Raw genomic sequence first — 13,627 nt, forward strand, 5'->3', positions numbered from 1 at the left:
TATTTATATGTGTAAAATGAGATTGTCTCCAACAAGAAATTTCCATGAGAAAACGGCTAGTGTGGCAAAGACTTCAAGTTTTCCACCCGTGCACGTCATTATTTGCCATCAACAGGGAGCAAAACTTAGTGCTGTTATTGTTGCCTGTATATATATGTGTGCCATGGATGCATGCTCCAAACATGCATGCCATTGCCAGCCCCCATATATATATATATATAGACTAGACTATAGTCGGTCGTCGTCTTTTGTGCAGCTAGCTAGCTTGCATCGTACACACATGATTATGAGGATGAGGAGCATGGCACAGCGAATAGGGGAGGTATTGAGTTTTATAGTTTTAGCTCTACTCTGCAAGGCGAATTCCGCAATGCCTTCCTGGTGGGCCAGCCTGCCTCACGACAATGCCAGCTATTGCCTGAGCTGGCGGCTTGCCGTGGAGGCCAACAATGTGCGTGCGTGGCGCACCGTCCCAATACAGTGCTTGGGCTACATTGAAACTTACATGATTGGGGGCCAATATTTCCGAGACCTGGACTTCATAATGGACCAAATTTTGAGTTACGCTAATGAAATTATTCCATCTGCTGACGGCATGGATGCCTGGATTCTTGACGTTGATGACACCTGCATCTCCAACGTCATTTTTTACGGAGGCAAGAGATATGGGTACGTTCGTTCGTAGGAGTGTCACTTTTACTTACTTACTTAATTAATTAATTAATTCCGTTTAATTTTTGTAATATATATATATATATATATATTATCAGGTGCGACCCGTTTGACCCAGCTGGGTTTAAGGCATGGGCAACGAGAGGAGGGTGTCCAGCGATTCCGGCGGCGCTTAGATTGTTTAAAAGATTGGTTGACGATGGATTCAAGGTGATCCTGCTGACGGGAAGAGACGACGAGACGCTGAGCGAAGCCACCATTGATAACTTGCATAAAGAAGGATTTATTGGTTATGAGCGTCTGATTTTGAGGTAAGATATCGATATGATGACGACGCTCACCATTCACCAACACAAGTAAGATAATAATGCCAAACTACTATCCAAGTCAATGTCCATTTTGGATGTCGTCCGAGTCAATATCCATGCAAAAGAAAAGTAATTAAAAAAAGGTTGCTCTTTCTTCGCCCAACCCAACTATTTAGGGCAACAATTTGTCTTCACCTTCAAATCGTATCAAGGTATTAATATAATACTATATAGATTTAATTATAATTTAATTTATTTAATTAAACGAATCAAATTTATTAATAGTAACATAGTAATTTTGTGTTGGGTTTGTGTCAAGTTTGTGAATCGAGTAACAAACTGTTAGCCCTTATATTGAGACATGTGTATAAAGCTATATATATATAGGTCAATTTTACCTTGACTCGTTTAATTAAACGGGTTAGATCCATCCACCTTAACCAACTAATTAATTTTGTATTGAACTCACAAATTGTGTCAAAATTATGTATTTTTAAACTTTGGTTTAAAGTACTATTGGGCCCTTTGGCAACTAATTAACTTTGGTCTTATTATATTTCAATGGAGAGTATCCTGGTCCTAATATTCCATACTTATGAAGGATATATGGAATTGTCGCCACCCTCCATGCCTTTATAGTGGGTCTACTACTGCATATGGGGCCCTATAGAAGTAGAACTTTTGCTAATAAAAGTTGGGTGGGAATGGGATATTGAAGAAAACAGAGGTTTTAATCGATCACACTACTGAGATATATATATGATTGTTTTCCACACAGGAGTGCAGCTTATAAAGGGCAAAGCGCGGTGCAGTACAAGTCAGAAATCCGAAAGCAGCTAGTAGAACAAGGTTACAGAATCTGGGGAAATGTTGGAGACCAGTGGAGTGACCTTCAGGGTGAATGTTTGGGCAATCGAACTTTCAAGCTTCCTAATCCCATGTATTTTGTTCCTTAATTGATCACAAAATACGAACTCATGAAATTAAGCCTACCTTTTGTATCTGGAATCTTCAATATCCAAATACCATCAATAACATATATATATAATTGATCCTTTGATCAATCATTTAGAGCGAGCACACTATATATATATATATCGACCTAAAATGTTTTCAGCTAGCTAAAAAAAAGATCAACCGTAATACTTGGTTTTTGTTATTCAGTAAAAAATTATTTAATTATAAAAAAAAAAAAACGAAATAATGAATTATATATGATAAATGTTATATATTTTATAACTATTCTACAATATTAAGGTTGGAATTGAAATAATATTGCGGAATAAAAATGTAGAAAATAAGACAAGTTCAACGTCCGAATTCAATGGTGATAAAAAATTCGGAGGAAACTTCGCAACTGACAGGGAGTGTCGTACTCTTTTATCGTTCTCAACCCCAATGAATGCCCGACATGAAACAAAAGACATAAGATTATTGGTTTGATCAGCGCGCAGGTGGTGGTGATGCTATAAAGCTATCTTCTTCCAATCACTGCCATATTTTTGAAGCCCTCAAAGGAGAAAAAGTAATTAAGGTAGAAAATAAAAGAGAGATAAATAGCAGGAGAAAGGGAATTAGCTAGGATGGAAGACGGAGATGTGTCGAGGCAGATTCAGCAGATGGTGAGGTTCATCCGTCAAGAGGCGGAGGAGAAAGCTAACGAGATCTCTGTGTCTGCCGAGGAGGTCAGATCGAAAGACCCACATGGGCCACATCTCTTTATTAATTCCCCTCCTTAATTAATTTATACAAAACCAAAACATAATATATGGATTTTTATTTTATTTTCACACAAATCATTAATCATATCAATGGGCTAGCTAGCTCAGTTTCTTAATTAATGCGATTTTGAGGATGTTTTTAATTTTTTGTTTGAAAAAAATGTTATGATATGATATAAAGGTGAAAGTTGTTTTTGATTGTTTGTGTTTTTTGTTGTTTGATATTGTTTTTGTTTTGTTTTCTGTTCTAAAAAAATAAAAAAGTGTTAACAAACATAATCATGTATTGTAATTATTAAATCGTCATTTATCCCAAGAATTTAAGTGGATAAGAATTGATAGTAATGTTATTTAATAGATTGTTATAATTGTCATACAATTGAGATGTCATGACAGTGAAAATTAGCATTTGGATTAACAAGAGTTTGTAAAAAATAAAAAATCAATGACTAATTTTTATTAACACGTCATTTCAATTGTATAACAATCGTATAATAGTTTTTTTTAAATATAATTATCTTAATTTATATTTTAATACTCTCTCTCACGCGTAAGCTCAAATTACTCTTTAATTAGTGAGGTCCAACATGTGAAATATTTAATTAATTAAATAAAAGAGAAATTGATGGAGACAATGTTAAAACTTAGAACCTTTGACTCTGATACCATGTTAAATAATTACTTATTCCAAATAAATGATAATTTAGCATGAAATTAAAGTAAACTATCGAAGTTTGAACATTAATTGCCTTCATACATAATTTATTTCCCATTTCAGTTAAAAGAGTCCATATACATGGACAGAATGTTAAAATATTAATTTAAATAGCTAAATTTAGACTTTTATATCACCTAAACAATTAATAATTTAATACAAAACTCTATATATATAACTATACGTTCTTTGTTTTTATTTCCAGGAGTTTAACATTGAGAAATTACAATTAGTGGAAGCTGAAAGGAAAAAGATTAGGCAAGAGTATGAGCGGAAGTCGAAGCAGGTGGAGATTCGTAAGAAAATGTGAGTTTCATTTATATATACGTCTCTTTGCAAACACTAACGCAGCAATATATATATATCACTTTTAATATTGTTTATGAAAATGTGAGTTTCATGTATGTGTCATCTATTTTCTGCTTAATTATTCTTTCTTTTCTTTTCTTTTTGTAAATTAAAAATAAATAAATAAATGGTGTGCAGTGAATACTCAATGCAGCTGAATGCATCACGTATAAAAGTTCTTCAAGCACAAGATGATATGGTGAATTCCATGAAGGAATCTGCAACCAAGGAACTTTTGCGTGTTTCTGACGACGCCATTGCATACAAAAAGCTTCTAATTGCCTTGATTGTTCAGGTAATTACCCACTTTAATTTGGGTTATTTGGTTCCACTTAAATTGAGGAAATTAAGACATAGACATTTTATATATATTGGAAAATTAAAGAAAACTAATCGTTTATATATAGTTTTTCTTCCTATCATTTTTATTTATTTTTTAAATAGAATATTCTATCACAATCATAAGTGATATTCATATATGTATACATAGATCTCTTTGTTCGTCTTAAACTTTAAACTTTAAGCTTTGCAATATAGGTGATGATCATTAACCTGTGTTGGTATTATGTAAAAGGATTTGGTTGCCCTTCTGTTCTTTTTGACAATTCTGCTTAATTTTTACTTCTCAATGAATACATTTTTTTTCGCTTATAGAGTCCATTGATTGGAATATTTTGCTTGTAATTTCTAGAGCATGCTACGGCTGAAGGAGCCAGCAGTATTGCTGCGGTGCAGAGAGACTGACCGGAAGTTTATTGAGGCTACACTGAAGGATGCAAAACGAGAGTATTCTGAGAAGCTCAAAGTGCAAGCCCCTAGAGTTACTCTTGACACTCGTGTGTACCTCCCTCCTCCAACTGGAGTGGATTCCCATGAACTCTTTTGGTAACATTTTAGTCTTCATTTGCAAAAGATGTCCAATCTGTGATTACTGGTTTTGGTTTGTTAATGCTTTTGTTTCAAAATGTGATAAAAGTAGTTTTATGTTTTTTGTATTACGGGTTGTTTGCTAGAGACTATAAGCTTTTAGATTATGGTTTTAGCCATACAACTGCTGACCCTTTTTTGGTTAATTGCTGAAAAAGCTCGGGTGGAGTAGTCTTGGCTTCACAAGATGGGAAGATTGTTTGTGAGAACACCCTCAATGCAAGGTTGGACGTCGTTTTCCGACAGAAACTGCCCGAGGTTTGTACGAGAGAAACTGTACGTAGTACCTCTAGCAGCATTCTTAAGTAATGTTAAAAACTATCCTTTTTATACTGCGCAGATCCGGAAGAGCCTTTTAGGGTAAGTGAGTACATGATCAATCTTCGCAAGTGTTTGCTGGTGCAGGGGCATGTTTGGAAGGAAATAATGCAAGAGTCTCATATCAGTTTTGTACCTCTGGGAATAAGTAGTATTTGAGTGTGATTTTTTCTGTATTGATTTGGAAAAAATAAGAATGTTGCTGTAGGAATTGGAAACATTAAGGAAACTCTAATGATTTACTTAAACTGTAACAGAATGTCTTACTAAATAAAGTGTGATAATGCTTTTCCCAACAATTCTTGTACTCCAGTAAAACAAACAATTGGATGGAGTTATAGAAATGCTGATAATATTTATCATGACATATGGGCATTTGATGTGTATATGAGATGTTGGATACAAGTACCTTTGGTGTCAATTTGGACAGCCCCATTGCTCCTCTATCAGTGCTACATAATCATATTTAGCTAAAGGAGATGTGTTCTTCAAAATCATAGAAACATGAACTCATATACAGTCAAAAAGCCTTTGGTTCCCTTTCAAAAACTGTAAATCAATTTAACATGAAAGCTAGGAAACTGAATGCCTCCTACTCCTACCAGTTTTGCCGTCGCGAGACTTCCGACCGGATTTCTGCCGCTTTCCTCCTGCTGTACCGCTAAAGATTCCAATCCTTCCGATCCCCTTAGAGAGTGAGGTCAAGAAAGTTTTTCCATTCCCTGTTTTATCAATCATCCCTTGTTTCATAAACATCTGTTCCTTCTCCAACTCGCTCAGTCTCATTCTCATTCTTGAAATCTCAAGCTTTAGTTCTCGGTTCTCTCTCCTTAGAGAAGCATAATTATCTCGAGGGGACATGGCAGCACTGGGGATACCACTGCTAATTCTCTGTGACGGAAATCCATCTCCAGAACTTCCGGACAAAGCATTCTTCAAACGGAGCTGCTCAGAATAGAGGACTCGCACTGACATTTGTACGGGGAGTCGGTCATTCTGTGCAGCATGATTGCATGCTTCTTGAGAGAGCTTTTGGCAGTCTATGAACTTGCAGAGCTTCTTGCATTCATTTTCGGTTAGCATTGCATGAGTCTACAAATTACAAAGGGTAAGTTAAGGTTAACAGGAGAAAAGTGAAGAGAAAAAGTCGTCAACCCATTTTTCATGGCATTTCAGAAGCTTGTAGCAGCAATAGAAGTTCAGTATTTACACTATGAGCAGGACACTAAAATGGAAAGAAAAAGAAGTCAATATGAAATCCTCACTTCTCAAAATGAGGACACCACCAAAGGTCCATAACCACTGATATTCAAGAAGGTCATCCTTTGACAAACTAAACAATAGTCATTTCAATTGAATGTCGAATGAAATCATGCATAATATAAGACACAATGGGAAGTTCTGAAGAGCACTTCTGGGGTGAGGGGGAAAGAATTGCAAGAATAATGGAAATGTTCTATTGGAGGCTATTAATATATAATTTCAATGGTTTGATAATGCAATATTTACCTTCAAATAAATATCAATTGCCCTGTAAAGCCCATCATCTATGACACGAGCATAATCAGGCAGTATCTCAATAATAGCAGTGAATTTTTGTAAACTCAAATAAGGATCAGGAGCAATTTCTGCTAGATATGCATCAATAAGCCGTCCTACTTTCAACAGAGAACCATGGTTTGGAGAACCAAGGCCTTCTGATTCATACCCACATTCTTCATTGTCTTCATCTTCAATCCGCTGCAGGAAATTCACCAATATCCGATGGACGGTATCAACATCAAATAACGAATCCCCAGTCCGAACAGATGGTATAAGCAATTCATCAAGTGAAACCATTTCCAACCGAAGGGCTATCCTTCTTTCGAGCTCAAGCTTGCATGCAATGGTAGCATCCACCATAATAGACATCCTCAACATCCCAAAAAGAAAACTCTGTGGAATGGAATAACTTTTCTGTGTTGGTATTAGACTTACAAGAGTTTCCACAATTGTCTTCTGGTCATTGTCTACCATGCCAGAAGTTGGTTTGGTCCTGGCCGGATTCCATTTTCCAGTATCTTTCAATGATGCTTGAGCATAATGAAGTAAAGATGCAACAATGCTATCAGATCGAACACCCATTCTTCCCATGGCACAAATAACTCTATGATAGAAATCAATCCCCAATACTGAGAGATCTTCAATCCACCACTCAAGACAAACACTCTTTAGCTCCGTAGATTCACTATCACACTCCAACCTAGACAAACCCGACACTAGTTGTTCCTTGCAAGCATTCATAGCAATTGCTTCCACACATCTGCTTGGAATTCCAACCTCCTCTGCTATGGCCGGAGGTAGCATCTCGCAGGTGGATAAGACTTCCACTGATTTTTCAAGACTTTGAACCACAACCTCATTTAGGTAAATCTCCGTTCGTTCAATGAGATTTTCATCCCGATAGTCTTCAGACATTTCCAGGTATTCTGCAACACATCGCAGACGTGCAACATTTGCACTTGTGATCTCAAAGTTCATGCCATAACAGAATTTCATGGCAAGTTCAAATGTCTGGGGGCCACCTGGTAAGTTGAAGAGCTCCAATTTAGAAGTATTTGAATCCTTAGCTTCTGCAACCATTTTCCGAATCTTTCCGCTTCGTGACACCAGGGGAAACTTCAGTAAACCAGACAAAAAAGAACAATTTGACTAGTTAGAAAGCATCATGTGAGTTCAAGTTATTTGGTTGCATATGGAGATTTCATTGCAGACCCCTTGGAGCTAAATCTACTCTCAATAGCCAATAGGATGGTTTAACACTATATATCTCAATAGCCCTTGAAAGCTCAAGAACAACACAAAAGATTTACCTCATTTAAATATTTATTTATATAAAAGAATAGACATTTTAAAGCAGACATCGATTGCATTAGAGCTAGCCTCATTTAAATATCCAAAATTAAGAAGTTTATACCTTGTGCAGCAGAAATGACTCTCCATCTACCACGATTGTAATGTCCCCAGCAACATCTGAGAAGATACTGAATGCAAATGGAACAGCTAATGTGAGCAATCTCCACATGAATAAGGATCATACATAAAGTAATCAAGATCATTGCAACTCCATTAGAAGAAAATAAAAGCATATCACAAGAAAAGAATTAACGGACTACAAATTTGGGATTTGCGGGATTTTTTAACTTCATTGTAAAATTTAAGTTGATTAATTCGAGATCCTGTCCTTTATTCACACCTCCAAAAAATCACAGTGTAGAACTTCCAGCAAACTTAACTTTAAACGAACAAGATAACACTGAAGACAATTAGTTGAATCAGTTATGCCAAGTTCAGAAGAGCATCTATAAATTGATAGGCTTAGCATGGAAGATATTCTAACGATGAAAACAACAAAATCTAAAAAATAGACCAACCAGTAAAATACTATGAAAATCTAATAACTAGCTCGAAAGAAAAATCCAAACATGAGCAAACAGAGCAGCCATTAAAATGAGTTGAAGAAAAGAAATGCTTCATATATAGTAAGTGATCTCCAGCTACAAGTCAATATAAATCCTATATCAAGCTTAGAAGAAAATATGGATCAAATAGAGAGACACCCAGAAAGAGATGAGTACCGAGTAGTGAAGGAGTTGCAGAACTTGGGAGTAGGAGAGCGATGGGAAGTGGAGAAGGAGCTCTCGGAGACCATCTCTTCTCAGCTCTCAGCGGTCCACACAGCAACACAATCTGAAACAGTCTGTTTCGTGGATGATGGATGGAGGGAATATGAATGATTCGCACGAGTTTCCGTAAATAGCCTCCTCATCATCATTGGTTTACAAAACCCATTCTTCTCTTTTTCAGCCTGACAGCCAGCCACACCAGCCAGAGCTACCTTTTGCTTTTACCTGCTTTGTCTTGCATTGCCTTATATCATTATATATCTCTATATTTTATGCTTTTTACGTACAATGTGATCCGATCATTGTCCAAGGTTAAAGGAATTCGTGTTCCCCTTACTGATTTATATCTCAACCCACAAATTTCACTCATTTAGTTAAATGAGTCTATTTTTTTAACTTTAACCATTTAATTTTGTGTTAGATTCTCATAGATTGTGTAAAAGAGTTTAAATCATGTCAAGTCGTAAATATAAAATTATCTAAATCAATCTTAATAAGATCCTTCAACTCAAATTCACCAATTTTATATTGGGTTTGTGTTGTATCAAAAATTGTTAAAAAACTCCAAATTTAATCTAAAAGCTCGAGGATTGATGAATATTGAATTTGTTAAACTCTTAATCCTAATTACTTGATCTATGCTAAATTGTTAAGGGCCTAATCACTTGATCTATCTACTAGATTGTAATTACTGAAGGAATATATGCTGATAAGGATTTACAGAGTGGTTCAGAATCAGAGCCCACGCCATCCTGAAAAAAGAGCTGCAAAGGAAAAGACGCATGCAAACGTTATTCGTCTCGAATCTACCAACTGGGTCTTTCCAAAATATTCATAAACATGGCGGTTTTATTAGAATTAGTCATTTAGTCATCAGAAGGAGCTGTGGCAGAGTCGTTAATGATAGGAAATCCATGGGTAGCTTTGGCAAGAAAAAAAACAGAGGAGATAAGGAAAAGAAAGCCAGTGGAAGGAGGAGGGAGGGTGTGGGGTGTGGGGGCGTGAACTGACGCGACACTTTGGCACGGAACTCAATAAAGATGCAATAATTAGAAAGAAGTGGATTGCGATTTGTAAATTAGATGCAGATGGAAATACAGCATCGACAAGTAGGAATCCCGAAATATTCCTGTCTTTCTTAGTACATCTTTGTTGACCACAAAAATCGTGTCGTTTTTTTCCCTCTTCTATTGTTTAAATTCCGGCTGTGTCCCCAGGCCAGCACTGTACAGTTAACTGGTCGGCGACTGCTGAGCATCCATGCACGAGTTCATTTTCTCTCCAAGAAAATATATTAATTAACTAGAGTTAAAGGTGTTAGAGGTAGTGGATGGTTAGGAGCCACGGATTCATCCCCTATTATTTATATCGATTTTTTTATTTTATTTTATTGATACTTCTAGATTTAATCTCCTTGGCTCGGGTCAGACAGCTCATTTTCAATGCTCGTGCCCATAATATCGATGCTGCTACTGCAAAAGAATTACACGCGAAGCATTCACTCTTGCTATTTAAATTTGTTCAAATTTTCACGTGGTAGCAGCTTTTTCCAGAGAACACATGCCGGAGACGGTGTAAAAACACCATTCTCCTCACATTATTTACAGGGCAATTGCATTTAATGCTACTTAACCCGTACTAGAGGGATTAATGGAGATATCCCTTGTTAGAACTAATGACCTTGTTAGCTCAGAAAAAAAAAAGACTGCAATTAAGCTAGTCAGAAGACAACACATGGCAAAGTTTTACAAAGGAAGAAATGGTGACTAGGGAAATTTGATCATAATGGGAGGTATACTATTCATTCAATTACTAATTCATCCATCCAGAGTCCCAAACACATTGATTCAATCTCTCTCAACTTTTAACAAGCTCTCAACTAATTTAGGCATCAGAGATATCATCCCTCTTCAGTTGACTATGGCAAGGCTCTAAGCCATTTGTTTAAGTGATTTAATGTCCTCCTTGGCATGAAATTGGCTGTGCCAATTTCAGCATCATTAGTTGGCGTAGTATGTGGGAACAAGATTGTGCAATTGGTCCCCTTTTTTTTCCTCTCTGAGATCACACATGCGTTGCCACCAAGTCGAAGAGTGCTACCAATAAATAATGCAAAGGATCCTCAAGGAGGGCCGATCGATCCCCCAAAACCAACGTATTCCATCACGAAGATCCAATTCCAGAAAATGGCCCAGAACATTGACCTTCCTATCTTCTTCTCTTTTCGGCTGTAACTAGACTGGCGTTATTGTCAGAGCCCATTTTGTTAAATGGACAAGAAATCTGACACTCACACCCCTCGCACAGGCTCTATTAATAATTTCGGGCTCATTGGGCTGTGTAGAAAGGCCGCTGAGCCCATAACTCAAACAGGCGATTCAACCCGCCTCTTAGTAAAAGCGAACTAAAGAGAAAAACCCGCCTATGACCCGTATTCCCGTCCAAGTTCATGCTACGCCGTCGTATAAAGCATCTCCTCGGACGGCCATCAGCTAGGGTTCAAGGCGTTTTATATTATTTATTAATATATATATAGAGAGAGAGAAAGAGAGAGAACTACGGCTTTCATTATATATAAAGAATAGAGTTCCATTCCACCAACCGCTTTCCTCTTCGCCATATTAGCTCAAAGGCTGCACAGAGAGAGAGAGAGAGAGAGAGAGAGAGAGATCAGTTGGTGGAGCAGGAGGAGCCGATCCCGCAGCCAAATCCTTTTGATCTGTTCTCCTCAGCATCCGCATTTCAATAAATTACGGTTTAAGGTATCTAAAATACTTCGTCTTTACCGCATGGGAGGCTGTGTAATCCTGTCCTTATTGCTAATATTTTGTCTCTCTTTTGGTTGTATTTAGGAAAAGATTTGGAGACGATGGCGAGCATGGCTCGGCTTCTGCTTGGTTCCTCTCCGATTCCCAGGCAATACCAATACCACGGCAACTTTTCCGTTACTCCCTTTGCTGCTGCCATTTCATTTCCGCATTCTTCTGCGTCCTCGTCTCTCCCCAATCAGCGCTGCCCTTTTAATCTAATCCACGCGAAGCACCTCTCCGGACCAACCAACTTGCGTGGCCAATCCGAGATACCATTTGCCGGGGGAGACGGTGGGGGAAACGATGGGATCGGACGCGGAGGCGGCGGCGGCGGAGGCTGGAGTGGAGGAGATGGGGGGAGCGACTCTGGTGATTCGTCGTCTTCATCGTCGTCTGCTGGGGCTTTTGGGATTCTGGGTCTTTTTCTGAGTGGATGGAGATCGAGGGTTGCGGCCGATCCCCAATTCCCCTTCAAGGTTGTGATGGAGGAATTGGTGGGTGTCTCTGCCTGTGTTATCGGAGACATGGCTTCGCGTCCCAACTTCGGCCTCAACGAGCTCGACTTCGTTTTCTCGACTCTCGTGGTTGGATCCATACTGAACTTCACGCTTATGTATCTTTTGGCACCAACCCTGTCCGCTTCTTCTTCTAGTCTCCCCGCCCTCTTTGCCAATTGTCCCACGAGCCACATGTTTGAACCGGGTGCCTATACCATTCTCAATCGGTTCGGGACTTTTGTGTATAAAGGAGCTGTGTTTGCTGCAGTTGGGTTCGCCGCAGGGCTGGTGGGGACTGCCATCTCAAATGGGTTGATCAATTTGAGGAAGAAGATGGATCCCACTTTCGAGACCCCCAACAAGGCTCCTCCGACGCTTTTGAATGCGCTCACATGGGCCGCTCACATGGGTCTTAGCAGCAACTTCAGGTACCAAACTTTGAACGGGATCGAGTTCTTGCTGGACAAGGGGCTTTCTCCATTGGCGTTCAAGTCCTCAGTGGTGGTTCTCAGGTGCTTGAACAATGTTCTTGGGGGGATGTCGTTCGTGATATTGGCCAGGTTCACTGGGGCACAGAGCGTCGGGGAGCCCAAGGCAGTTGCAGAAGGAGAGGTTGGCTCGGTTGCAGAGAAGGAGAAGCTCATTGATGGGGCCGAGGATTTCCAGAGCAAGTGATATGTTTCAGTTGGGTTCATCTCCCACTTAGTCTTTTTGGCTCTTTTAACAATTTTCCTATCCTTCTCCATATGTTCATAACTTTGGCTTGGTTGTGGCGGCTTATGCTGATGATAATAATAGTTTAGCTGCAATAAAAATCTTAATACTACGTTGGCCTCTCTCTCTCTCTCTCTCTCTCTCTCTCTCTCTCTGTGTCTCTCTGTGCCTTGAACCTTCGCAAGAAAAGAAAATATAAGCGATTGTAATCTCTGGTTGAATACTAATAAATTTGAATTCGAAATTGTTATGGTCGAGAAGATGAAGTATGGGCATTCTCTACGATGCCACTACATTTCTCAAGTTGCTTGAAGATTATAAAAAACCAACAGCATTATAAGAAAATAGTCTCATAATTCATCATTCTCAGACTCAAGAGCATTGCATTCGTCATTTTTCATGATTTCTTAAAGAAGGAAGAAAAAGCATAAAGACGGCTTCCGTAGTATGCAGTGAGACAGCACAAGAAGTAATTTTTAATACTCAAATTATTTATGTAGCAAATGTCCGTTAGTTCTTGGATCTGCAATTCAAGGACGCTGCTGGCGCCACCACCTCAGAAAGTTGTTTTGACCATTACGCTACCATAGGAGAATAGTCTAATAAATTGACATTTCCAAGAATTGCATTCGTCATTTGGTAACAAGAGACAACAATGGAATTCTTAATTTTCCAGTAGACATACCCTGCTCAAGGATATTGACACGACAAAAGCAAACAAAAATGCTCCTTTCGATTGAAAAGGCCACAATTGTTTGATAAAATTCCTCTCTGAGGCTTTCTTTATTGAAAGATAGTCCATATATGAGCAAAACTACTGCAATTCTAATACAACTATAATCTCAATCCAAATCATGAGAGATAAAAGAGTCTTACAAGTTACACCAAATGGTCTTTAAACAGACTACAATAGTATAACCCCCAAATTGATA

At 38.3% G+C, this 13,627-nt stretch overlaps 4 protein-coding genes across 5 annotated transcripts; 3 read left to right on the forward strand and 1 right to left on the reverse strand.

Moving 5' to 3' along the window:
- The first annotated feature begins 280 nt into the window (after positions 1–280).
- LOC132162620 (HAD superfamily, subfamily IIIB acid phosphatase) lies at positions 281–1,936 on the forward strand. The gene is made up of 3 exons (XM_059572897.2): positions 281–669; positions 771–983; positions 1,759–1,936. The coding sequence occupies exons 1-3, from the start codon at positions 281–283 to the stop codon at positions 1,934–1,936; spliced, it is 780 nt and encodes a 259-aa protein (XP_059428880.1).
- Positions 1,937–2,503: 567 nt separating this feature from the next.
- LOC132192279 (V-type proton ATPase subunit E1) lies at positions 2,504–5,306 on the forward strand. Of its 2 annotated transcripts, XM_059607559.2 has the most exons (6): positions 2,504–2,665; positions 3,622–3,722; positions 3,903–4,059; positions 4,456–4,649; positions 4,850–4,949; positions 5,032–5,306. In XM_059607559.2, the coding sequence occupies exons 1-6, from the start codon at positions 2,564–2,566 to the stop codon at positions 5,053–5,055; spliced, it is 678 nt and encodes a 225-aa protein (XP_059463542.1). In that variant the 5' UTR covers positions 2,504–2,563; the 3' UTR covers positions 5,056–5,306. The 2 variants fall into 2 exon arrangements, with proteins under 2 accessions (XP_059463542.1, XP_088367300.1); XM_088511174.1 differs by lacking the exons at positions 4,850–4,949; positions 5,032–5,306 and having other exon boundaries at positions 4,456–4,653.
- A 64-nt stretch (positions 5,307–5,370) lies between these two features.
- On the reverse strand, positions 5,371–8,868 carry LOC132192278 (Phototropic-responsive NPH3 family protein). Its single transcript, XM_059607558.2, has 4 exons — positions 8,627–8,868; positions 7,966–8,032; positions 6,519–7,667; positions 5,371–6,101 (listed from the first exon to the last, which is right to left on the reverse strand). Exons 1-4 carry the CDS (start codon positions 8,698–8,700, stop codon positions 5,583–5,585), a joined length of 1,809 nt encoding a protein of 602 aa, XP_059463541.1. The 5' UTR covers positions 8,701–8,868; the 3' UTR covers positions 5,371–5,582.
- Positions 8,869–11,232: 2,364 nt separating this feature from the next.
- On the forward strand, positions 11,233–12,807 carry LOC132191675 (alphavirus core family protein (DUF3411)). Its single transcript, XM_059606768.2, has 2 exons — positions 11,233–11,436; positions 11,527–12,807. The coding sequence occupies exon 2, from the start codon at positions 11,544–11,546 to the stop codon at positions 12,654–12,656; it is 1,113 nt and encodes a 370-aa protein (XP_059462751.1). The 5' UTR covers positions 11,233–11,436; positions 11,527–11,543; the 3' UTR covers positions 12,657–12,807.
- The last annotated feature ends 820 nt before the right edge of the window (positions 12,808–13,627 follow it).

The sequence above is a fragment of the Corylus avellana genome, chromosome 10 (genome assembly GCF_965113065.1).
Source record: "Corylus avellana chromosome 10, dhCorAvel1.hap1.2, whole genome shotgun sequence".
NCBI classification, from domain to species: Eukaryota; Viridiplantae; Streptophyta; class Magnoliopsida; order Fagales; family Betulaceae; genus Corylus; species Corylus avellana.

Excerpts from the sequence above, each read along its gene's own strand:
- LOC132192278 (XM_059607558.2), bottom strand. The coding sequence starts at position 8,700 with ATGGTCTCCGAGAGCTCCTTCTCCACTTCCCATCGCTCTCCTACTCCC. Across the intron at positions 8,033-8,626 it reads TGCAACTCCTTCACTACTCG|TATCTTCTCAGATGTTGCTG; the intron begins GTACTCATCTCT and ends ATTTGCATTCAG. Across the intron at positions 6,102-6,518 it reads CAATTGATATTTATTTGAAG|ACTCATGCAATGCTAACCGA; the intron begins GTAAATATTGCA and ends TGTAATTTGTAG.
- LOC132162620 (XM_059572897.2), top strand. The coding sequence starts at position 281 with ATGATTATGAGGATGAGGAGCATGGCACAGCGAATAGGGGAGGTATTG. Across the intron at positions 670-770 it reads TACGGAGGCAAGAGATATGG|GTGCGACCCGTTTGACCCAG; the intron begins GTACGTTCGTTC and ends ATATATTATCAG. Across the intron at positions 984-1,758 it reads TATGAGCGTCTGATTTTGAG|GAGTGCAGCTTATAAAGGGC; the intron begins GTAAGATATCGA and ends TTTTCCACACAG.
- LOC132191675 (XM_059606768.2), top strand. The coding sequence starts at position 11,544 with ATGGCGAGCATGGCTCGGCTTCTGCTTGGTTCCTCTCCGATTCCCAGG.
- LOC132192279 (XM_059607559.2), top strand. The coding sequence starts at position 2,564 with ATGGAAGACGGAGATGTGTCGAGGCAGATTCAGCAGATGGTGAGGTTC. Across the intron at positions 3,723-3,902 it reads GTGGAGATTCGTAAGAAAAT|TGAATACTCAATGCAGCTGA; the intron begins GTGAGTTTCATT and ends AATGGTGTGCAG. Across the intron at positions 4,650-4,849 it reads GATTCCCATGAACTCTTTTG|CTCGGGTGGAGTAGTCTTGG; the intron begins GTAACATTTTAG and ends TTGCTGAAAAAG.